General features: G+C 39.3%; 2 protein-coding genes and 1 long non-coding RNA gene across 4 annotated transcripts in view; all 3 read right to left on the reverse strand.

Moving 5' to 3' along the window:
• Positions 1 to 2,751: 2,751 nt before the first annotated feature.
• On the reverse strand, positions 2,752 to 6,758 carry LOC135080513 (uncharacterized). Of its 2 annotated transcripts, none has more exons than XM_063975155.1 (4): positions 6,592 to 6,758; positions 5,761 to 6,509; positions 5,356 to 5,427; positions 2,752 to 2,881 (listed from the first exon to the last, which is right to left on the reverse strand). In XM_063975155.1, the coding sequence occupies exons 1-4, from the start codon at positions 6,598 to 6,600 to the stop codon at positions 2,863 to 2,865; spliced, it is 849 nt and encodes a 282-aa protein (XP_063831225.1). In that variant the 5' UTR covers positions 6,601 to 6,758; the 3' UTR covers positions 2,752 to 2,862. The 2 variants fall into 2 exon arrangements, with proteins under 2 accessions (XP_063831225.1, XP_063831224.1); XM_063975154.1 differs by lacking the exon at positions 2,752 to 2,881 and adding an exon at positions 3,952 to 4,394 and having other exon boundaries at positions 6,592 to 6,756.
• Positions 6,759 to 7,213: 455 nt separating this feature from the next.
• On the reverse strand, positions 7,214 to 9,323 carry LOC135080347 (uncharacterized). The gene is made up of 2 exons (XR_010258981.1): positions 8,896 to 9,323; positions 7,214 to 7,662 (listed from the first exon to the last, which is right to left on the reverse strand). It is a non-coding gene; the product is annotated as an uncharacterized LOC135080347 (long non-coding RNA).
• A 245-nt stretch (positions 9,324 to 9,568) lies between these two features.
• LOC135080842 (uncharacterized) overlaps positions 9,569 to 25,913 on the reverse strand; it is a 67,211-nt gene continuing 50,866 nt past the window's right edge. Inside the window, exons 30-32 of the mRNA XM_063975566.1 lie at positions 24,705 to 24,868; positions 12,863 to 13,020; positions 9,569 to 10,791 (exon numbers count right to left, since the gene is read on the reverse strand). Of these exons, the coding sequence (XP_063831636.1) occupies positions 10,632 to 10,791; positions 12,863 to 13,020; positions 24,705 to 24,868 (482 nt within the window). The 3' untranslated portion in view covers positions 9,569 to 10,631. The remainder of the gene's footprint in view (positions 10,792 to 12,862; positions 13,021 to 24,704; positions 24,869 to 25,913) is intronic.

A 25,913-nucleotide genomic window follows, 5' to 3' on the forward strand; every position in this document is an offset into this window, starting at 1 on the left:
AAAGTACGAATAGATTAAAAGATCAGGCCATCAGGCGTTTTATATAAGAAAATTACATGAGCTATGCGATTTATACCTTTAGTTAACCCTACAAAAGACGCTGGCCGATGAGTTTAGTCCAAACAAATCAAACTTTGCCTTCTACACTTAGCAATAATTAAGATTAAATAGTCCTAACACCTTCGTTACCGGTAGCCAAAGAGTTGCAAACGTATTTACAAAGTTCGTTGTTAGTACCTTCCGTAGCGATTAGTCAAATCTATAAGGTGCTATGAGGAACGAAAATCGGTAGAGTAGACGGCAGTATGATAGCAAAAAGTATATCTTTTTGAGTAGATTAGAATAATTGAAGGGACGTCGTTGTCGATGCAACATTTGGATTGATAAATTAATAAGTGTGTAGCTAATTTTGTCTTTTGCTATCTTACTGCTTTAGAGAACCGCAGGATCCGCCATTTCTCACGTTTGCCTCTCTAATTTCGGTAAAAAAAAGTCGTAAATGAAATGGCTTAGTAAAATTTCAATCTATACTAATATTATAAATTCGAAAGTAACTCTGTCTGTCTGTCTTGCTTTCACGCCTAAACCACTGAAGCTATTTTGATTAAATTTGGCATAGAGATAGTTTGAGTCCCCGGGAAAGGACATAGGATAGTTTTTATCCCGGTCTTTGAAACAGGGACGCGCGCGATAAAGTTTTTCAGTGACAGACAAAATTCCACGCGGGTGAAGCCGCGGACGGAAAGCTAGTTATCCTATAAAGCAGTTTCTTCCAGCCAAGCGGTAGCTATCACGAAGTCAGTCCTAAAAGTGCGTATGGTATCGTAGCGAGAAGTGGTGGATCAGCTGAGAAAAATAGGTTAAATAGACTGAGTTATCGTTGGTATAAGTACTTAAACGATAACGGATAATAACGGATATAATTTTATTCTACACTGCAGACCCATAATATACTGTGACTTTTTTCAGCGATATAACGGCGCGTTATAGTGCACCGCGTTTGTATGACTACATGCGACTTGCAAGGAGATTGTATCGCGTTTTTATTGCTCAAAAAGTCGGAGAATAAAAAGGGTCTTGATTCTATGATGCTTTGCCTCTTTAAACTTATGAATCTTTTAACTAAAGAATCTAAAATTGAAACAGTTAACAAGAGAATTAATAATAGTAATTTTGTTTCATTTTATTGTAATGTGGCAACTTTTTTAGATTAAGTACTACTGTTAAAAAATAATGCACTATTCCAATTGCGGTATTGTGAGAATTCATACATACAATATTGGTCCATTTTAGCAATCTTTAAAGATGTATTATTTCTTGATAGTAGTCCTGTTGACGTGTACTTAGATTTTTATTGGTATTACATATTTATATTTTTATGATTTACGAGCTCGACGATCAAATCAATAGTTTCTCACATAGTTTTCTATGATTTTGCACAATCAATTTTAATTTATTAGACTATTTGACAGATTCCCCAATAATTCGAAATCACAATTTTTTTAAGAAGACAAATAAAAACCTAATTAATTTAAAATTACCTGTAAATTAAGATTTTTGGTTGCATTGTAATTTGAAAAAAGTAATTTGAGTTGACAAAATAGTGACGTCACTTGCTTGTATTGGTGGTGTCAACACGTCTTATGATGTGGGTAGCTGTAAGATTTTATCGGCTAGCTCTGAATCTAGCGGAGAGTGTGATCTATCAACCGATGCTAGTCGACATTATGTGGAGATCACACATACACTACCAAAGTTTCGAGATATTTATTTAATGTTTATCGGATATCGAGATTTTAGAACTGGGATAAAAAGAGCATAATGATAGCACTTCTCACTAACCAATTAGATATTTAAAATATATTTTTATTGGCAACATTATGCCAGACAAAAAATAAAAATGTAAAGGTGTGTTGTACTTTTTGCCTAACATCGTACTTGCCAGTTTCACAAATGATTAGTGCAAGTAAAATTTACCACCACACCTATAAAACTGATTTACATTTGTCTATCTTTAATCCATCCAATTATCCAACGAATCTCAAAACTTAAGAATTTTAAAAGTAAGCTATCCCAGCTCAGCTGACGTTTATATGTGGAGACTAGGCGATTTATATATTTTAATTGGTTCCATATAATTGATCTCGCTATATTTTGTATGAAATGCTTAATATTTTTATATTTAATGTGTGTTTTGTTGACAGCCGAGCTGATTTTGTGATTTTTTAATTTATGTACTTAATCAATGAATTTTTATTTCCTGCCTATAAGTATTATTATCATTAATTTTCTTTATTTATATAGTGCCATACAATATAGCAGTGTTCATATTATTCCCAATGCTTGAGTATTGCAATATTTATGATACAAAATATGATAAGGTAACAAGTGGAAGCTTCGCTTGAGTACAAAGTGTGATAATTTTAGTAGATTCTCTCTAAAGTTTTAATGTCATACTGTAAAAATATATTTTGATTATGCTAATGAAAGTAATAAATAAAATAATAAATGAAAAATGTTTTTATTTTACATACCTACCTACTTTAATATTGTTCTTGTAGTTCAGCAAATCTGTCGACATGACAAGTTGTGTTATGTGATTTATTAGAGGTGTTTGTTCTTGTTCCCTACAGTTAATAGAATGTGTTTGAGTTGAGATTTACAACAATATGTTTTGGAGAATGTCTTGCACCTTTCCATGGATTAAATCACATCAACCAGTTTGTAGGGTAGAAAAATAAAAGAAATATGTAAGGAATATCATCGTTTATTCAATCGTCAACCAGTCGACCTGTGCCGGTCCTGGGAGCAGCTGCTCCTGATCTCGCTCGGTCCCGCGGCGCCGCCGCCTTCGCGCCGGGCTCAGCCGGGCGGCAAGCTCCTGCAAACGCGCACACGTTAGCAAGTCATCGACACTCGGCGGAGATCAGGCGATAATTACATTGAACGTATCGAAACTTTATGAAGTTAGTCCTTGAAACGACTTCAAAATCGGAGAACGATTTGTGTAGACTGCAAAATATAAACGCCTGATGTTTTTACGTGACAGGAAAGAGCCTCGCCTCAGAACGCTTAGGAGTTCTGTCTGAAGTTGAAACTGGCACGATTTTTGTAAATCGATCGTTTGACTGACTCAATTCAACGATCAGCGAGTGGACGTGCACATCGAGTAGGGGTTGGACGTCAGAAGTGGCTGGAGCCGAGGTGCTTCTATGCCGTACTTACGATTGTTATTTTTCGCTATGGTGCCTCTTCAGCCGTGGTCGCCTAACGTTTAGCCCGTAACGTGCGCGCTAGCGTACGCATCGCCGCCGGTAACGCCGTACGTGCCGAGTTGCCGCACTAACTATCTGAAAACGACTCGCACGCACTTTCTCATGTGAAAGCAGACGCTCGACAACACGTTAGGCACATTCTGTGCGACCGCAGCCGGGGGCCGCGTCGCAGCTCTAGCAGCCGCTCACTCAAATCGGCATCATCGTGTAGTGTTCTGTAGTCTAGTTTTGAGTCAGTGCAGCGCCAATTACTAAATTTACAAAGTCAGCAATTTGCAAACGATGCATACGTTATTTTATTACCATGTGATCAAGACTGAGCAGTTATTTTGCAATATGAGTGACGCACAAAGCTATTTCCTCATTAGGAATGTCTCTTCATTAAGTATGAATCATTAATATTAATTTAATTCGTAATTCATTAATCGTGGCGCTATTTACTCCGATTACTACTGAGAATCATACAACAATCCTAGTCACGCCTTCTCATTGAAATTTCAAATGACTACATAGCAGCTGACTCAACGAAAATGATAGTGATAGTAGTAATAAACCAAAATAAATGAACTTTTAAACTAATAACCGCAACCATAGAACTCAGAAGAAGCAGCAGTTGCAAGCTGGAGAGGATCGTCATGCATGTGTGTAGCGCAGGAGTTTTAATAAGAAAAAAATATTCTACTTAAAAATGAATTTAATCTACAAAGTAAAATATCGTACAACTTAAACATAAACACCTTATTTCTTAGATTATAATAATAATAATCAATACAAATCTTGTCCAAAAGAGTTTTCAAAAATATTATTGTCAAATCATATCATCGGCAGGAGAAATCAAACTGTCCGTCAGAATTATGTTCGTTTATTAAAATTTAAAGTGATTCACATAATTTATTATCTGCATGGATACTTAATCTAGGCGACCTTACCGTATAATCTCAGTTACTTTACAAGTACGCGATCGGTCGCACCGCACCGCAACGTAAGCGCACGCATTCGCCCGGAAGACAACTACGGGTGTCGTTCGTTCGTGTCACGTTTAGTCTACGGCTTAAGTCTATGGAGAGCCGCTAGTAGCGCCGTCCCAGGTCCCGACCGCGCGCCGCGCCGCCGCCGCCGCTACACAGAACAGCCCGTCAGACGCGCCCTTAGCTCATAGTGACTGGCGCGACCGCACTCTACTGCTCGGTAGCCTCATTGCACTCACGTGACCTCCAAAATAGCCGTACTCTCGATGGCCCTTTTATCGATGAAGTTAGGTAACGAAATACGACAGATAACACGCTTCTATAGACAATATCGGTAATATTATTTGTTTCCTATTAAAACTATTGTAATATATGACACCGACGAACCTTGAGGTTGAGTTTACGAAAAGTATAACGCTCCTAGGCGACTCGCGTAAACAACATTTGTTTTCGACACCGTTTCGCGCCCCGAACTATCTCGAGTAAGACTATTTCCAAGATCAACTGGCGACACTGAAGCTATCGACATCACAACAACGCAATACATGATTCCGCGTGACACCGACCGAGTACGTACGCTAATGTTACAACCGACAACCGGCTCGAGGCGTGTATTACACCTTTAACTCTCCGTTAGCTCGTCTATGACTGATTACTTCGAAAACGCTTCGGTCCTTGTAACGCCTGTCATCACTATAATCTAAGAGGTGTCCGATCGCATCGACTATGTGGAAGGCTCTTATAAACATTGACAATACAAAAAATTTTCGTCACCTTATACTGATTTGTCCATTTTCGCATTAGCTGCATGACAAAAGTTTATGTAGTAAGTAGTAACCGTAGACGAATATTAGGTAAACAATTTTCAAACATTAAATTAACAGTTTTAGTTAGATTTTACACAATGAATGATGCATTATGTTTTGGCATATCAGTGAGTAAACAACACTGTATTTTTCTTGTGAATTACACTTCTAAAATTACACTAAACAGTATTTATTTCTTATAATTTATTTTACTATCTAGTTACTTTTGTGTTACAAGTTAAGACAATGAAGTTTTTTCACCGCCAATACATGAATACTGGAGAAAATGTGGAATGTAGAGCTTACCGTCCCATCGGGGGGTACTGCTGCGCATACGGATCCCGCTCGTAGCCCGCGGGGCCGGAGGGGCCTCCTCTCCTGGAAAGCCAAACAACAAGTATTAATTTTGGCCAGAATAACACTACTTGTAAAGAATAATATTCAGAAATTATGCTAAATAATAACAACGCAAAAGTATTATGGATTGTGTTACACTATTGCGATTCTTCAACATACAGTCTCAAGAAGTTTCTTCCGCTAACAGTTTCATAACAAAGATTTCGTAATTACAACCACATATAACCGAGCAAAACTACCACAATTTTTAGTGATTTTCTTTACTTGTTTTTTTATGAGAATATCGTCAAGATCTGTTTTGGCAGCGGTGTGCATTAAGTGTTTATGTAAGAAAGACTATAGAGCTCTACTCACATGGGTGATCGTCTGCTGAACATGTCCCCGTTGCCCATGGGGCGCGGCGGCGCGGCGCGCTCGTAGCCCGCCGCCATGGGCATGGGGCCCCGCATGGGCGCGCGGCGGTCCATCAGCTCGCGCTCGTCGTACATGGGCGCGCGCCGGTCGTCGTACAGCGGCGCCAGCTCCTCCGCCGGCGCCGCGTACCCGCGCCGGTCGTCGTACATCGGCGCCGCCGCCGCGTACGGGTCCCTCGCCCGGCCCTCCATCAGCGCGAAGCCGCGCCGGTCCTCGCCGCCGTAGCCGTACCCGTTGTACCGGTCGTCGTAGCCGCTCGCGCGGTCCGCGCCGCGGTCGTAGCCGCCGCCCATGCCGTTGCGCATCGGCGGCCCGTGCGGCGGCGGCCCGGCGCGCATCGGCGGCCGCGAGTACGGCGCGTCGCGGCCTCCGCCCGGGCCCCGCATCGGGCCGCCGCCGCGCCGGTCGCCGCCGCCGCGCATGCCCCCGCGGGCGCCGCCGCCCCGGCCGCCGCCGCGCTGCCCGCGCTCCTTGATGCGGCCGCGCTCCACGGTGATCACGCCGCCGTTGAACGTGCTGTTGTTCAGCGAGCGGATCGCCGCCGACGCCTGCTCCTCGGTCTGCATGTGGACGAACCCGCATCTGTTCATGATGTCGCACTCGGTGACGACGCCGAAACGCTCGAAGAGCTTCCGCAGGTCCTCCGGCTTGGAGCCCTGGGGCAGGCTGCCGACGAACACCTTCGTTTGCTGCGAAACGACGCACATTGCGTTAGGCGAAATCGGTCAAAAACCGCGGTTTAACGCTACGAAAACGAGAATCTCTACTCACCGGCACCATTGTGAATCCAAAATATGCAAGCTCCCACTAGATTTCACTGCAAAATCACAACACTGCACTGAAGACGCCAAACTTGTAACCTCGCAAATCCGCTGATTCCGCTATCTCAATACAAAATGGCGGGGTTGCGCGCGGCGGCGGTCGACAAGGAAGAAGCGTCGCAGTTAATGATGACAGTGGTGGGGATGACGCTTCTGATTGGTAGCCTTTCTAGTCAATGTCAAAATAGCGCTACGTGATTGGCCATTGAAATATTTATTGTTATTACAGAACATGACTATTGGCTGTTAGAAAGCTAATAGCATAGAGTAAAGTTTTCACTATTACGTTCAGAAATTTTGTATGTTATCAGAAAATAAATTCATGTTTACGTATTTTAAAGCAAATAATTAAAAAATACATCAAGATTTAATAACTCTTAAAGTAATTAATTAAACTTCTATATTTTTGTTTAATACTACAGAAGGAATTCAAACTTTTCTATATTTCTGTTACAATTATCGTAATGTAACGAATATCTATGACCATTATTGTGATTTGTGTTGGCGGTAAATTACAAACGAACTTTGCCCGAATAGTTTGTCGATTCGAAATGAAAATATGGTTTTGGAGATAATGTAGGAAAATAATTTATTTCATGACTATGCTAACTTTATCTTCCGACATTTTCGATTATTTATACATCTTAACAACTGATTTATTTTTACATCTTAACAACTATACAATAAAATCTAAATTATTTTAGTTAATGTCATCTTAACGAATCTAAATAAGTGGTCGCATTGTGTATTGATTTCATCAGTTTAATCATTTGGTAATTTATAGAGTTTCTTATATAATCACTTAAATTGTAATTATTGATAGAGCCGCAATCGTTTTGATTACATTGGAATATTTCGTGGAGTTTGATCCTTATTTTTTCGGGGTCGTTATGGTGGACGGCTTTTGGCGGGATCCTCTTGGCTTTCTTGTAGAGCTGATCAGCAACCAGGGACAGGTTGGCGGAGACGATGGCGCCGGCATGGCGCGGCTCCACGCGTGCCATTCGCCCTAGAAGGTACCCTGGAACGACAACATTTATTTATTTATTTCCACACACATTATCACTATCTTTACAGGTACTTAAAACCTAATGCGATAGCATAACTTAATCTAGGTAGGCTTAATAATAACTTAAAAACTAACCATACAGTATCTATTTACATTTTATAACTAATAATACCCAACATACTTAATCCTTAAAAAATATCTCTAATCAGTGGAGCAATATCTAGGTGATTGAGGAAGTAATCACCTATAGATGAATATTGCTTGACCAGACGGCCAGACCTCCAGTCTTGTGGTATTTTATTTCTTCTTGTCATAATTTCCGATATTTTATTATTAAGTAATAAATAATTAATGACCACGCGTGGCAATAATTTTATGGTGAGAAGTACTAAGTAGTAATGCATAGTACAAATATATCTTTGACGTTTAGTGCTAGTGGGTTTGCCAATAAGGCCAATAAATTATATCGAGTTTAATCCTTTCTAATAAATCGTTCAGTTCTTTTGAAACGCGTTTTACTTGCTCATAAATAAGTATAAAAATAATACCACGCGACAGTCGGTTATTAATTGTTCGGAGAACGCCGCTAAGGATAAATGCCACGAAGCTGAAATTAGCTAATCGTTGTCTGGAATGTCATCAGTTGATGAACCCACTAAGTACCTATAGTTTGGATCGTACGCAAATTGCATCTAAAAATCCCGCTAATAATTATGTTAATTTTCTGTATAATTATCACTGGTTGATTTTAGTTAAGATTCTGCAATCACCCATTAATTAACTTTATGTTGGCATTTTGTATGGAGTGTGTCAATATTAGATAAAAGAAAACAATTGGCTAATTTTAAAACAATATGTCGTACCTAAAGAGTTGCAATTGATGAAGCAAATAATAATACTCGTATAATTTTTATAATGTTCTAATGTTCTTAATAAAATCTATCAAGTAGAGTTTGCGATACAATCAACCGACAGTACACGTAAAGTTTTGCGATGTTTTCTTGGTAAAACATTTTTAAAAATCACGTGTAAAAAATATAACTTAAAAAATATACACGTGGTTTAGCCAGTAAATACCTACATCAAAAAAATTACAAATGCCTAGCGGTACCGTTATTGTTTGCGGCTTAGCTTGCGGGCGTACAAAGTCAAAATAAACGGCAACACCGCGAATATTTATTGATCAAACGTCAAATAACTTTCGGGAATCGCCCGCCTGACATGTGTTTAATAAATAAATCTTACCTCCGAAAACACAGATGACTCCTATAAACAGTACGACCGTCGCGAAGAGCCGCTTGCTGACGGGCGGCGGAGTGGAGGGTCCGGAGTAGGAGCGGCGCTCCATGCTCATAGCCAGACTTAAAACAACTCCAGAAATCAGCAAATGGCGCGAAAAATGATCGCAAATCCTGTTTTCCATACAGCAGATGAAGTGAATCCATAGACACTGCGCTGCAGCCAGCATCAGTCGGCGCGCGTTGTCACTCGCGCGCAATGCTCATATTTTCGTCGCGACCCGCCGGCCGTGAATCTCGCACTATTATTAGACAACACGAGCAAACTGTATCGGTTTTTTTCATGATTAAACTGAATGAATGTTTCAGTTCAAACGGCGGTTTGCACCGGTGCCAAAACTCTAATAGGCTGTGAAATTGCGGGATGTTTTCTAATGAGACAATGTTTTCCAACGGTGTTTCTGAGAAATTAATCTAATTTTATCACTTGACTAATGCCCGCATGCTTGGGATGTGTTGTGCACATCTCGTTCAAGGAATCAGATTAAATTTTCTCACGATCCAATTACTGCAATATTTTTTAAGTACATAATATAGCAACTTTAAATTATTTTTCTAAGTATTATGGGTTGTGAAGTGAGAAACAAATTAGTTTAGGGCAGCTAAATAAAACTAAAAAATATAAACAAATTAACATAATATATTTTAAACTTGTCTTAAAATATTTGCTATCATTATTCAAAATATTCATTAACATAGGACGAAATTACGACACTCATTTGCAAGACATTTATTCCTATTATAACATCGTAATGAACCGGCTCATGGGCCGAGTTAGCGCGCGGCCAATTTGTAACAATTCCTCGGAGCAAAGATCAACGTTAAAATATAACCGCGGCGCTAGTTTGATACACTCGCAGACAAACGACCTCATAATATATCACTTAAACTATTTTATGATGAAATGAAAATATCTTTGTGGACAAACTGAGGCCGTGAGATTCAATTAACATTTCTAAAGTTTAACTAGAATTATTCATTAAAATATTTACAGTTATTGTCATTTATAAAATTAAAATTGCTGTGGGTCAATTACTAACTGGAATGGAGTTACTATTACATGTCATTTTTAAGAGTTATTAAAATAAGAGAGCATCAAAGGATTTTTCATTTTACATATTATTTTATGGCACTATATTAATATAATATTTACATTATCTTAAAAGCTCTGTAATTGGGTTAGTAAACGGTGGGAAGATTTAAGTAAGTCGGAAGGTTCCCATTGGAATCGCCCCAAGCCGGGAGGCGTTCGAAAAACATTATAAAAGACCAAGAATTCCTTTGTAAGATACTTTCTATCGCTTGGGAATCCTACGCAGTGAGGTGTTTTAGAATTGGATCAATCAATTGGGTAGTTGACACCATTACTTATAATAACACAATAATCATCTAACAAAACATTGTTGCCCTGAAAGCAGTTAGTTTTCAGTTTGCTGTAAAATACATAGCTTTAAAATCAATTAAGTTCTTTTACCTTTGCTATTGCCTATCCAAAATGTGTAGGAGAGTGGCGTATTATAAAAAGTAACAGCTAATAAAGTATGTCGATTGACTAGTGGTGTCAACTACCGTATTTTACACTATAGGAGCGGGTTAAGAGCCAGGCTGCCCTATATTGACCATAGTATTAGCCTGCAGAAGGGCATTAAGCATCAAGCTGCCTCATATTATAGCCCCACTTGACTAAGAGCCAGGCTGCCCCATATTGAAGAGCAGTTTGAGGTCGTCGATGGACAGCTTGGAGTTGGTGTGCTTGGCGCCCGTCAGAACGTTCTCGGCCAGTTCCAGTTTGGCTTCCTGCAGCTTGCGGATGCTCTGCTCTACTGTATCCACGCACATGAACCTGGGAAACAGTGTTTTGGATGAATATACTTTACATGTGGCCTAAGATACCACGCAGACTGCAGACTTTTAGAGGCCGATAGTTGGATCGATTTCCAATTTGTATCAAGAACATATTGACCGATACCAAATCGGTGTAGTGTGTGCACTTCTCGACGTGGTCATACTGATCGACAGAATGACCCAACTATCGGTCAGCTAAAAGTCGGTGGTCTGCGCCTAAGCTAATTATGATAGAAGGCATAAAAGTATAAATAGCATAAATATTATGTGCTCCTGGGGCCACACAACTTTCAAGTTACCGTCTGTCTACCCCCCTTTACCGCATTAATCTTTATTTATGGCATTAAGTTACCGCTTAAATAACTTACTTAATTGATATCGAATAGTAAAGTAGTTTGAGCTCACAGATCAAGAATTGGTATGTGTGTGTCAGAATAGTAAACTTTACGATACATTTGTTTGCCAAACCGAAATGAAATTGATGTAAATACTTGGCAAAGCGGGCGATGGTCATCATAATAATAAGTCTACATATTTTATAATGTACTCGATGGAATATTTTTGAATAGAACAAAGTAGGTATGCGATCGCTAACATTATAATAAGCGACCTTTGGCAACTAATGTTGAAATATTTGAAGTAATATGTTTACGTTCGCTGACGAATTAAAAATGCTCGACTGTGGTCGCATCTCAAGAAGCATTATTTGGAATGTCTTCGTAAAGGTGAGTACACACAATGTACAGACCAAATTCACACAACAAGATTATTGTAGATAGTAGAGAAAAGTATTTGTAAAACATTCAAGGCACATTGCATTATCCAAGAAAATGACAAATTATAGGGTCGAATTAATAAAAATGACTGTCTAACCAAACAATGGGAACTAAAAGCTTCTTTATACCGTGGTTAAACCCTAGTTGAACACTATTTTTAAGTGACATTTCTATACAAAACACATCTTTAAAACAGGGTTCAAATAGGGTGTAACTTTTATTAATAAAGGGGTGAATGTACACCCATCTTTACATTAACGACACGCGTCCACAGGTGACGGGCGTGTGCTGGGGAGTCTCCCAACGTAATAAATCTATTTCCGTCGGTTCAAAGGGATTTCTGTAGGTGATTCAAACTAGCAAAATACATCAAAAGTATGAAGTCAACTTTATGTTAACGTTATATTAGGCTACAGTTTTGCAAATCGCATTTATTATTATTCCTAGATCAGTTTGTTTTCGCACTGCCAGAACGACTTAATTACAAATATAGAGCATTATAACAATTAAATAATCCATTTGATTCAATCCTTTAATATCCAAGTCCGTTCATACATATCTCTGTGTAACCAATATCCAATTCCGTTCCTACATATCTCTAAGTGTAACCAAATCAACTACTAAATTACAAACAAGCGTTAGTTCTGCTCTGTCCCAGTTGCACAGGTTCATTTGTAAGCAGTAATAACGGCAAATTTTAGCACAGGTACAGTTTAAATGTATCGCATCCAGCCAGTGGCGAACTAACAGGCCGGGGGCCCCAAATGCCTCCGCTTTCTCCTGATAAAATCATAAACAAGACTAAGGGCCCCCGACCTGAGGATGCCCCGAGTCAAGTCCCTAATCTCCCCCCCCCCCTCGCGCTGCTTCAGGCCGATGGTCCCGGGGACCCCAGTTACGATACTGCTTGTAAAACTACATTTTTTCAAGCTGGGGGGCCTCATTTAGCTTTGTCGCCCCAGGCGTCTGACGGGCTTATGCCCGTTTTCACCATCAGTCCCTAATTTTTAAGTGCCCCTATGGTAACATATAACAGGAATTTTGTTTTCATAGGGGTAACCTAAAAATTAGGGACTGACGGTGAAAACGGGCATTAGTGCGCCACTGTCCAGCTAGTATTTAATTATGCGTATACTAGCGCGTAATTATGTTGCTGTCGCGCTCGCACACTCACTGCGGGCGCCCGTCGCACAGTCGCGACAGCAATATAATTACGCGCGAGCGATAAGGATGGGTAGCTTGGGGTCATTGGACAAAATTCTACGTGCTCACGGACCACGAACGTCTCCTCACCTGTATATGTGCACGTGCTTCTTCTGCCCCACGCGGTAGATGCGGTCCTGCGCTTGCTGCTCCAGCTGCGGGTTCCAGTGCGGGTCCAGTAACAGCAGGTGGTTCGCTCCGCACAGGTTGAGGCCCACGCCGCCAGCGCACAGCGATAGCAGCATTACCTGTGCATAAATAAATAAATAAATCCTCTATTTAACCAAGGTTACAACTTAGTGTTCGCGCCTTGCAGACGCGATGGAATTTTATAAATAAAACTCGGAAACTGCTTATTTCGTTGTATTCTTGAGACGTTACAATTTCGATGTTGTTCGATCGGAATCCAAAAGAGAAGTGATTTTATACAATGGTTCTCAACATAAAGTATTGACTGACAAAAGTTATGTGACATTTACATTAGAAGTAGATTTTGCTATTAGAATATGACGAGGCGCGAGTAGGGCCGCAACATACTCCCCCCGGTTGAAGGCTCAAGCTCTTCAACTCTTGAAGTCTTCATCGCTGAGCAGCGGGCAGAGCCGCACTAAGGGCTGTCGGTAGCTGCCGGAGGTGGTCTTCACGTCAGCAACACGGACAATTCCATCAGGGCCGGTATGCAATTTGGTTACTCGCCCAGCACGTCAACAGAGAGGTGGGAGAGATTTCTCGTGAAGTAGAATCTCGTGTAGAGTCTCCTATCTTTATCTTGCTCTTGCTTTGTCTCCATTTTGTTCTGACTTGCAATTTGGTTAAAAATTCTTTCTGACATCTTCCCCAAAAATGTTATCGAAGTTTCTCCAACCGAGCGTAGCGCTGGAGTCGTTTTTCATCTTTAGTCTTCAGAGATGGTGACGGCAGCGCATTCAGTGGTCTTCCTGGTTAAGAAGTGCCCTGAGGAAAGGAAAAGGGAATTGTCAGGGGATGAAGTTAAAGGACACAAGGGAAGGCCATTTAGTATAGCTTCCACCTGTGCAAAGTGTTGATTGAAATTTTCCAAAATGTTAAATGAGACGTGCCTATTACACGTCTTAAATGATATTTGGCCGATTTGACACCAGCTTCCCAGATGCCACCAAAGTGAGGGGCGTGAGATGTTGTGAATATAAAAATTTTGTGCTTTCCTGAGCAGCAAAATCAGAGAAAAAAAAAAATAATTTAAATTAAATAATAATAAAATTGTAGGAGGGCGCCGCGTTGGGTCGCCCTATTTGTAAGAGGGGAACCTAACCTACAGAGAGAAATGACCAAAACCAATTCTATAGGGCTTTATCTCGTGTTTATTGCCAATCAACCTATGACTAAATTACAAGATCAAAGCAGACAACCTCTCAAGTCACGGAATAGTTAGTCGGTAGAAACAAAATATCACAGTAAAGTTAGGATCGGCATGTACATATGAACAGTACTTAATAGTAAACAATACTAATTGCATTGACTAATTAATCTTATGGCAAAGCATGATTTTAGTGTTCAAAGCAAAAAATGAGGATCGGTATATGCATTTGAGCCGGATCCAATAGTAAACTATACAATTGTATTTACTTGATAAACTTTATTACAAAAGCGTGAGTAATTCAATTAGAACACAAAACAAGGATCGGTTTATGCATATGATCTAAACTTAATTGAAAACTAAACAATTGCGTCTAATTAATAAAGTTCATAACAAAAGCATGTGCAAAGCATAAAAGTAGGATCGGCGTATGCATTAGGGCCATGTTTAGTACAATAGCATTTACTTAATAAGTCATAAAACCAGGATTGGATTATGCATTAGAGCTAAGCATGAATGCAAACAATGAGCAAATTCTAATCATTAGCGAAACAGATTCTACTTTAATTAACTTAGCTACTACAAGACAACAGTTACTATTTCTATTAACAATCTAGTAGGCACGGGAAGCGTGCATGGGACGATACAACGCGATGTCCAGTCAGTTCCGTGTTACGGAAGCAGACCTTACCATCGCGGTGTGTGCGAGTTCAATCCGGCGGGCGCATCGTGTTCCGTGGTACGGAAGCGCGGAGCGTCGCGGACGAACTGAATGCTAGGCCGGCTCGCACGCCTTTTATAGCCAGCCGATGAGCGCGTGTGACGTACGCGGCGGCGTGCGGGGTCTCGGGGCAGGGTAAACCGGCTGCGCGCGCGCGTAGATCTCGCTGTGACGTAGTGGCTGGCTCGGCGCTTGTCGCTCGAAGTAAATAAAAGGGCGCGCCGTGTTACATAAATAAATACATAAATAAATGTTAAAATGTAAATAATAAGTAGTTTTTATAATTTGAGTAGGAATACTTCCGCTGGCTGACCTCAGCGGCATAGAAAAATACTGTCAGTGGGGAATAAAATATAGTAAGTTAACTCAATTACAGCTGCCAAATGAATTTGTATCTAAAATAAAATGAATAAACAAAAGTAACACTTGCGACAAGCGAGCATCGCGTCCCCTACGATTTGCAACACTCACTTTAGATATGAATGTTGTACCTTGCACGCGTCGGCACCGAACGCACTGGCGCACAGTGCTCCGGGAGACAAGTCTGCCTTTTGTTGGCCAGATCGTTATCTCACTGCCACTAGGAGAATGTGCGAGCTAGCATGCACAATATTACGAATGCTCTCAAATGTAAAATTAGATAGTGTGATTTATTTATTTAATTTAATTGAATTTTGATAAAGAACATGATAAATTAATTATTGAATTATTTTTATAGATTAAAGATTGATTGCAATGCAGTTGATTACTTATGCATAAATTAATAGAACCGCCAATTAACCAGCCAAACTTAGAGTTTTGAAGTTTCGGTTTATTTTTTCCTAATGATTTTTGTTGACATATTAGAACATCCCAAAATAGATCTGCGCCTATTAAAAGATCGATAGGGCCTGGCTGATTAAAATCAGGGTCTGCTAATTTAATATTTTTGGGTAATTTTAATTGGTTTAAGTTAATTGGAGACTTTGGAAGAACTCCTGTGAGCTCGTCAAGAACAAAGCAATTTAGATTTGTTTGGTAATTATGACGAGTGGATTTTAGTTGAACAACACAGCTTTCATTGACTGAGCTTGAGTTGTTTCCAATTCCAATGACATTGATGGAAGTTGGATTAGAATTTAATGATAGTTTTTGTTGCAATGATTTTGTAATGAAAGATGACTGACTGCCTGAATCCAATAAGGCTCGAACTAAAGTTGCCTTTTTAGTTATTGGATTCGCGACTTCTATTAGGGCAGTAGTCAAAATGACATGTGTATTTTCTTCTTTAGAGAAGTTGACAATGGATTCCGATGGTTGTATTTGAGCATTGTTGGCTTTAGTGGCATCAACTGAATGCAATAGTGTGTTATGTCGCTCGTTACACTGCCTACATGGACCCATACGACACTCGCGGGCCGGGTGTCCTTGACGTAAACAGTTCGAACATAACTTATATTTAGAAACGTCTACTAACCTATCCTGTATTGATTTTGATTTAAAAATTGAACAGTCGAATATTTTATGATTTTTGTTGCAAATAATACAGACGTGTGAATTATTAATATTGGAATTTAAAGTTGCATTATGTGAATTTGTTTGAAAAGTAGATTTATTGCTATTAAAATTTGAATTTTCATTTGATTTTACGTAATTATTAGTGTTGTTAGAATTATTATTATATTGATTACGACTAGTAGATTCTAATATGTGTGCCCGGTCAATTAAAAACTGCTTAAATTGTTCTAAGGTGGGAACATCTCCTAAATTGCTACGTTGTTCTTCCCACTTTATGAGAGTATGGTTATGAAGTTTAGAGCAAATGAAAAATATAATTAATGTGTCCCAGTGCTCTGTGGGCTGACCTAGGTTGGCTAGGGCACGCAAGTTTTTGGTGACATGATCTACTACAAATCGTAGGGAACTTTCAGTTTCGCGTGTCGATTGTTGCAAGTTATACAATGATTTAAGGTGATGATTAATGAGTAGTCTTTTGTCATTATAACGCTGGCAAATTAATTGCCAAGCATCATTATAATTGGCAGAAGACACCTCAATATTTGAAATAACACGAGCTGCATCTCCCTCTAAATAGGAAATCAAATAGTGAAACTTTTGAATAGATGACAAGCGTTCATTGTTATGAATTAAATTAGTGAAAGTGTCGCGGAACTCTAACCAGCGGAAATATGATCCGTCAAATTTGGCTATTTGGATTTGAGGTAGGCGAACACTAGAATCTGCGTCAAAAGATTGAGCCTCTAAAAATAAAGATTCGCGGCGTTTCTTGTCTTGACTTATTAATTTCGACTCATTTTGTTCATCTAAGAAACTCTTTGCCATAGCTATGCACAAAATAAAGTCTTGCTCAATGCGTTCACGCTCGTCCATCTCAAAATCCAAATTTTCAGAATTTATTAATTCGATCTGAGTTTGCAGCTCGTCGTATTTGGCCAACTGACCCTCGAACTTGCTGAGCTTAAGTGACAATTCAGCAATCTCAATGGTCGTCAGCGAGGGCTGCTTTGTAATTTTATTTAAGGCTTGGTATTTCTTCTAAAGTAGGTATTTCGCGCTGTCAAAATCTGCGCGCGCAATTCTTCGCCGAAAACAGCGCGTCAAAGAGCTCCCGCCACAATTTCCAGCTACACAGTATAGAAATACGCAGTTGGTTAGGTTAGGTTGACTTCCTTCCCTTCAAGCGTCACACTCACAACACTTTCTAATAGAAATCATATCCAAGTGATACAAAAAAAAAACACCTTTCAGACTTTTTGGGAATATATTCTAGAATCGAATAAATATAAAATATAACTGCAGAAGTAAACACGGTTCAAAGTGGCCGTGGCGTCGCCCGACCTTCTGGAAGTTCTGCGCCGGCTTAAAGAATTTCAAGATTACGTCACCCGACCTATCGGTAGGCCCTTGGGAGCTTGAGCGATTGAAATTTTTTTTTATGATAAGTTACTCTTAGTAGCGACGATTTAGAGCTTGGATAATAAATTTAATTATAGTTGTTGCAATTCACGAAGCTTTGCATGTGGTTAATAACATTAATCAGTATAGGTACGCATCAATTTTGTTCAGTCTCTTTGTTTATTAATAAATAAAAATATCATACTAAAATTGCAGAAACATATTTGTTTGTATTGGTCTGGGTGTTTTCTTTCTATAATATATATGACGTATGTACGGGGTTCTGTACCTATCGAAAATTGCTATGAGCATCACACGCGGTTACCTGCGTACCTCTGTGCACTCATGGGAGTTTAAGCAGAGGTCCCTAGAGTTTGACTTTGAGCTTTGTTTATAGTCATTACGAAGCAGACTGATGGGAAACTGCACTGTCTTGAATTCGAAAGGGTAATTTGACGGTGTTTGGGGAATTCTAGGAATAAATACAGAGTCTTCTCATTGAGATTGAGACATTTCAATTTGAGATTTCACTTGACATTGAACACAATCTGAAATGGAGTTTTCAAACACTTGTAAAAATAAAAAGTAATTAAATCAAAGGCACTAAGTAGTATTGATATCAACTTCGAAGAAAATGACTGCCAAAATTACTTTCTACCCGTTCCACACGTCTTTCATGAATTATATTAAGGTATTGTTAAACTAAATTTCAAGTAGATTGAACCAAGGTATCACTTTGTCCCATACAAACTTTGCCCCCTTTTTTCACCCCCTTCATTTCATGACCCCATTTCGGAAAATCTTTTCTTATGAGATGCCTACGTCATAAAAAGAACACAACTTCCAACTTTCAGGTCTCTACGATATCCGTCAGTCATTTAGGACAAAGCATTTTTATTAGTTGTTCAAAACTCTATCGTTCCAGGTATGTCATTGACAGGAGGGCGCTACTATCTTAATGGGTTATTCATTAGTCCACTTGACATTTCAGAATCGTTTGACTTTAGATACCTAAGCGATTTGATATTCGGAGTCTTTTAATGAAATCAAGTTCTGAAATAACTTGAGGTGTTGTACCCGATCAAGCTTTTCATTGCAGGACAGTTAAATAGTTTTATTATTAGTTTCTTCTCTAAGTCTTAATTTGTCAGAGTAGGTAAAGGCTCCATGAGAGCAAAATTTAGCTTTATAATAGTTTTTAATTTTTTTCTTGAAATATTTGACGCCTTGTAATCTCTTGTAATCTCTCGTTAATATAGGTCCACACAAATAAAGAATGTTTGACTTCGACTTTAATAATTATGCTCTTACATAATTATAAATAAACTAGCTTTCCGCCCGCCGCTTCACCCGCGTGGAATTTTTTGGTTTTTATATAACCTATTACACTCAGATATAATGTGGCTTTCTATTGGTGAAAGATTTTTTAAAATCAGTTCAGTAGATCCCAAGATTACCCCTTACAATTTAACAAATATACAAACACACAAACTTTACCTCTTTATAATATTAGATTATAGATAGGTAATTTGAAACCCTATTTTGTTTTATTCTTTTTTTTATTTTAAATATTTCACGATCCAAACTAATATTTACTGTAAGTAAATGCTAAATAGTAAATATTACTTTGGATTGTGAAATATCCTACTAATATTATAAAGGCGAAAGTTTGGATGTCTGGATGTCATGATGTCTGGATGTTTGTTACTCTTTCACGCAAAAACTACTGAACAGATTTTGTTGAAACTTTACAGTATTATTGTTTATAACCCAGATTAACATTATGACGATATGTGGCAAATAAATTTCAATAAATAAATAAGACGTGTCTAAAAGCGCCATCTATCGTCATTGGTTAAAATCTACAGCACTGGACAAACTACGGTATGACGTTCGTAAATATTCATTCGGGGGAAACCGTGAAACGCCATCTATCAACATGGGTAAAATGAGGTAAAACATCATATCTAACGGGGGTAAAACGAGGTCCACGCGAACGAAGTCGCGGGCGGCCGCTAGTTTATAATAGGTACCTTCCCTCCGCAACCTTATTGGTATTCCATGTATGTGTCTTTTAACTGAGTTCTGTTAAACATTTCATGTAAAATTTGTCCAATTATAACTCTATTTACATCTGCATCTGTAAGCAAGGATTCATGTTCTCCAGCCCAGATGCCGAGTAAACAGAATCTTCTTTCAGTGACGTGCAGCTGCCCCTATATTTGACCCACTGACCTAATTTTTTATTATTTATTTGTGTCAGTGTGCTCTTCTAAAGAGTGAAGACGATTGTATGTAGGTACTATTAAAATGTAATTTTAACTCATTGGTTTTGTCTCTTATTTGAGGAATGTATCATGAGTAGAGTCTTAGTTTAAAAGGATGCCAACGATTTAAATTTCAATAGGTAGACAAAATTCAGAATTCTTAATTATCAAAAATTTTAGCTTTCTCCAGTAACACTGGTATTATTATACTGTGACTCATCAAAGTCATCATTGTCAAAAATATTGACAAATCGAGAACTGTCACGGCCAAAAAACTGGCACGCGTCCGTCCTCCGTAAGCGCCACCGCGCGACTGATTGAGATTGTCCAAGCCGTCATGGGCGATTTTTTCCACATTTTTTAACATAGTAACTAAATAAGACGCAATACAAAAATTTCATCCGTTAAAAGCCCTCAAGTTATTTCTGAACTTTAGTTTAGTAAAAGATTCAGAATCTCAAATCGCTTATTTTAAAAATAAAACCATAATTAGAAAACCTATAGAGGTAACTTTGGGAATTTATTCTATCGAGTCAACTTCATCAAATCGTGTTTCCATCCGTTAATAGCCCTAGAAAATATCCTCAACTATGCCCAAAACAAATCTTAGCCTTTTATTTTACTGTTTAGTACCTCAAAAATGAAAAATGAAAACCTCATTTTCGCCATTTTCTCTGTTACCCGGCCTTAAGTAGTTTTTAAATCTAGTAATTTGCCCTTTGATTGAACTACGTTTTACTAATAAATCCTTTGACATCGAATGCCTCGATGCCAAATGCGGTGATAAAGTGGCTGGATCAGTCATTATTTGTTATTAAAATATCAAATTGCTAATAAAATATTATTTTGAAATGTATATTGCGATATTGAAATGCGTTTAGTTAATAAATTGTAGAATATTTAGTGAATTTACACGATAAAAAAATATGCGAGGTAGTTCCAATCAAAATTACAAAGCCGCGCCCCAGAAAGACACAAATTTATAATAAAAAGAATACGTATCTCACGCCCTCAGCCCCGACGGCAGCTAGGAAGCCGGTGTTGACGCGTTGAATCAGCTGATGTCCCGTTAGCCGGCTCGTTGAGGTCGGCCGCTGGCATAACTGAAATATTCGGCAAAAAAATACTAAAAACCGAGAAACTACTGGCGCGATACGTTATTGTGATTAGGATTTGGCTTTAATTACTTGAAAATAAGAGAAATTACAATGATTTGATGATATTTAGAATGATAAATAAAAATTATGGGGTAGACACGATTTGCACAAGTGAAAGTTTTTACTAAATTGGATAGGATTTCGGGAATAAAAAAGGTTTAGGTGTGGTTTAATGGTGTTGGGATGATGTAAGGAAGGAATAATCAGGGCACTTATCTGAAATCCAGGCTGCGAGGTGAAACTTTTGCTGCGTCACTGCTCGGCTGACTCCAGGTGTCCTTGGCTTAATCTTCCAGATTGTCCTGTCACGGTCGCCAATGTTCGCGCCTTGCAGACGCGATGGAATTTTATAAATAAAACTCGGAAACTGCTTATTTCGTTGTATTCTTGAGACGTTACAATTTCGATGTTGTTCGATCGGAATCCAAAAGAGAAGTGATTTTATACAATGGTTCTCAACATAAAGTATTGACTGACAAAAGTTATGTGACATTTACATTAGAAGTAGATTTTGCTATTAGAATATGACGAGGCGCGAGTAGGGCCGCAACAACTTAGTATTGCTAGTGGTCCCCAAACTAGGTTACACCTGTCTCTTGGGGACTGGAGTACGAGGCTTGAAATTAAATGGCGTTGTAAATGCACTTTATACTAAAGCCTGGTCCGTGAGCACGTAGAATTTTGTCCAATGACCCCAAGCTACCCATCCTTGTCGCTCGCGTGTAATTATGTTGCTGTAGCGCTCGCACACTCACTCCGGCGCTCGTCGCACAGTCGCGACAGCAATATAATTGTAAACACAAAAAACCGGCCAAGTGCGAGTCGGACTCGCGCACCGAGGGTTCCGTACCATTGATTTATGAAATTAAAATTATTATTTTTTATTTAAGTTATTAGTATGAAAGATTACGCGGTAATAAGCGGTTTACGATTTACGAGGTATTAAAAAAAACTACTTACTAGATCTCGTTCAAAACAATTTTCGTTGGTAGTTTTTATAGTAATGTACATCATATGTTTTTTTTAGATTTTTCATTTTCTTATTTTAGAAGTTAGAGGGGGGGGGGGGGGACCAACTTTTTTCCACTTTCGAAGCGTCTGTCACGCAAACTATTCGGTTTAGAAAAAAAATGTTTTAGAAACCTCGATATCATTTTTGAAGACCTATCCATAGATACCCCACACATATGTGTTTGATGAAAAAAAAATTTTTGAGTTTCAGTTCTAAGTATGGGGAGCCCCCAATATTTATTATTATTTTTTTATTTTTGCATCAAAATCTTAATGCGGTTCACCGAATACATCTACCTACCAAGTTTCAACAGTATAGCTCTTATAGTTTCGGAAAAAAATGGCTGTGACATACGGACGGACAGACGGACGGACGGACGGACGGACAGACAGACATGACGAATCTATAAGGGTTCCGTTTTTTGCCATTTGGCTACGGAACCCTAAAAAAAGGAAAAAACTAATAATATGCCCAATAATAAGAAAGTCTTTACTTTATGTGTAAGAGTGTGTGTTTTATGAGAGTGTATTATTTATGTGTGTAATAATAACACAGCGACAATTTATTTAGTTGCACAGGTTACAGTCTGGTACTAGCACAGGTCCACATAAAACAAATTACAATCAACACCTCTTTATGAGTAAGTATTGGTATTCCTCAGTAAACAAATAAATAAATAGTGAGTCGCCATGATATCGGTATCTCAGGTATCCTCGAACACGTTCTCTGAGCTGAGAGCTGAAAAGTTTGCGAGTGAGGTCTACGAACATGAATTAATGTAGTTTAGGCAAGCCTCCCACTCCGTAGGCCAACGATGTAATGAAGGTAGCGAGAAGATGGTTACGGGCTACCATAGTAACTACCATTTTTAATTATTTATTTTGACGTTCTTATGTTCCAAAATATTGGTCAAAACGCACCTTCATGCGCGTGAGCTTTGGTGTCCTTTGATCACCCATGGATAAGTGGAATAAATTCTAAATGCGGTCCTAGGTAAATAAATAAATAAATAAATAATCCGGTAATAGTGGTAATCCGGCATGTTCCACCACCGCCTCTGTGGTCTAGTGGTAACACCACCTGCTTCAGACGCAGAGGTCCCGGGTTCGATTCCCAGTGGGGGCAGATTTTTCTGTTCGGTTTGGTTGGTGGTAGGGCTTGTTCTAAGTCCGCCTAGCTACCACCATTTTACCTAAGTCTGTCGCCATAACAACAATGTTAACAGCATTGTTGTGTTCCGGCAGTTAGAGGTAAGATAGCCAGTTCCTCCGTGGTTGAGGATTCCGGGTGAAGCTCGCTTCCACCTTCGGCCTGATCGTCACTTACCATCAGGTGAGATACAGGCCAAGATAAGATAAGAAGCGTTTATTTGCCAGAATACAGGTTATAAATTTCTTACAAAAAATGTTAGTACAAGTATTCAACCTGCATGCAGGTGTGCAAATACAGAGTTTTTTTTTAAGATAATTAGCAATTTGTATTGCCCAAATTACTAATAGTCCCGTTAGCCCCTCGTGTTAAGCTAATTATGCTTGTGTTACGAGTGGGCTCACCACAATAGTCGAGCGGCGGTGGGATTCGAACCCGCGTTCCTCGGATCTCGAGTCGGCCACTCCGACCCCTTCACCGTTCGGCTATCGTGGTTATAGTTTCCTCGTTGTGGATAAAAAAAAATGTTGTCTGACCTGTAGGCCTAAGATGCGCGCCGTGATAACTTTTATCGACGTCAAATTTTTTGGGCAAAATCGATAAAATGGCGTGATAACCGCTTATCGCGGCGCGCATCTTAGGCCTACTGGACTCCGGAGCCTATCCGCTATTTAACTGGAGTCCACCCAGTGCATCGTATTCGTGGGTGATCAAAGGACACTAAATTGTCGCTGGAAGTCCACTTTGATCACCTGGGTAAAAGCCAGGATCTGGATCAAAAGCCAGGTGATCAAAGTGGAGTAGCCCAATGGGGCAGTATCTGACCTGGACTCCGGAGCCGGGCTGGTTGAGCGCGGCGATGAGCGGCGGGCGCGCGCCGACCGGCACGTTCCCGCTCAGAGTCACGCTGCGGATCTTCATGCGCGTGAGCTGTCCTTTGATCACCCATGGATAAGTGGAATAGACTCTAAATCCGGCCCTGGGTGGTAATCCGGCATCGCTTGTTCCCAACGAGTCGCACCCAAACGAGTAACCCTGTTACTCGTTGGGAAAAAAACTCCCATACAGTAACACCGTTACTCGATGGGACATCTCTTTAAAATGTTTTATCGCAACGAGTCACCGCTCCGCTTTGAATCCGCTTGTAATCCGCCAGTGTGGCAGCTCACTAACAGTGCAGTCAGTAACAGGGTTACTCGTTGGAAAAAAAATCCCATCCAGTACATAGTGTGTACATCCAGTACATAGTGTGAACATCCAGTACATAGTGTGTACATCCAGTACATAGTGTGAACATCCAGTACATAGTGTGAACATCCAGTACATAGTGTGTACATCCAGTACATAGTGTGTACATCCAGTACATAGTGTGTACATCCAGTACATAGTGTGTACCTGGACTCCGGAGCCGGGCTGGTTGAGCGCGGCGATGAGCGGCGGGCGCGCGCCCACGGGCACGTTCCCGCTCAGAGTCACGCTGCGGATCTTCATGCGCTTGAGTTCCTGCTCCACTAGTCGGAGCACTGACGTCCACTGCGACACAACTACTGCTTTCTCATCTGGGTGACAGAAAATAACTATTAGGTTTTTTTTTATGTGACAGGTCAAGTCAAGTCAAGTCAAAATTTCTTTATTTGTTTGGACTAATAAATAGTTCTTACAAATCGTCATTTTGCTCTTAAGGAGCCTCTACATGTCTCATAATCTTTTTACCCTACCAGCGCTTCGAGACCAACATTTGGCAAGTGCTGAGAAGAAGCGCCGCAACAAACTCAGTCACCACTGTCTGCCGGTTAATATAAATAAATAGAAATAGTAGTAGTAGGTACATTCGATTCAGGAGCAGTTCACTGAATTTACCATGCATTCTTGTATGGTGTATCTTATAAGAATGGGTATACAAGATTGCGTGGTATATTAAACAAGGTAGTGACGTGCTAATTTCTAGACTTACATATTAAGATACTAGTAGAAATGACTCGCATACATAAATTTGAATAACTTGGATTGACCAGTCCCCGAAAGCAGCGCCTGTTCACAGACATGACGAGTGAACCAGCCATCGCTTCACTCGACCATATTAGAGGGAATGTAACGACCCGCCTCACTACGCCACCACCCCAGAGACATTTTAGTGAGAATGACAATTCCAAGTTATCTCTTTAAAAAAAAAACTAATAATAAAGCTAAGTAACAGTCCAGATTGAGAAGCATGACACTATAACATTTGAGAAATTATTATTAGTTTATACATTACTTTTCATTTTAATTCTTTTTAGTGCGAGCATGAGAGGACCATAATCCTACTCCCAGGATGACTTATCATTAAGAAAATCTCGAGTTGTATAATAGGCTTTTTTAAGCATGTGATCTTTAACTATATCTTTAAATTTATTATACGGTAGCTCTTTATATTTATCAGGGACTTTGTTATAAAAATGGATACCTTGTCCCATAAAAGTAGCAAACACTTTATTAAGTCTAAAAGCGGGTATAGCCAATTTATTTTTATTTCTAGTGTTAATTTGGTGAATATCACTTTTCTTTTTGAATTCAGTAATATTTTTTTGAATAAATAGAATACAGTTTAAGATGTATTGTGAA

Source organism: Ostrinia nubilalis, chromosome 18, assembly GCF_963855985.1.
Source record: "Ostrinia nubilalis chromosome 18, ilOstNubi1.1, whole genome shotgun sequence".
NCBI lineage: Eukaryota > Metazoa > Arthropoda > Insecta > Lepidoptera > Crambidae > Ostrinia > Ostrinia nubilalis.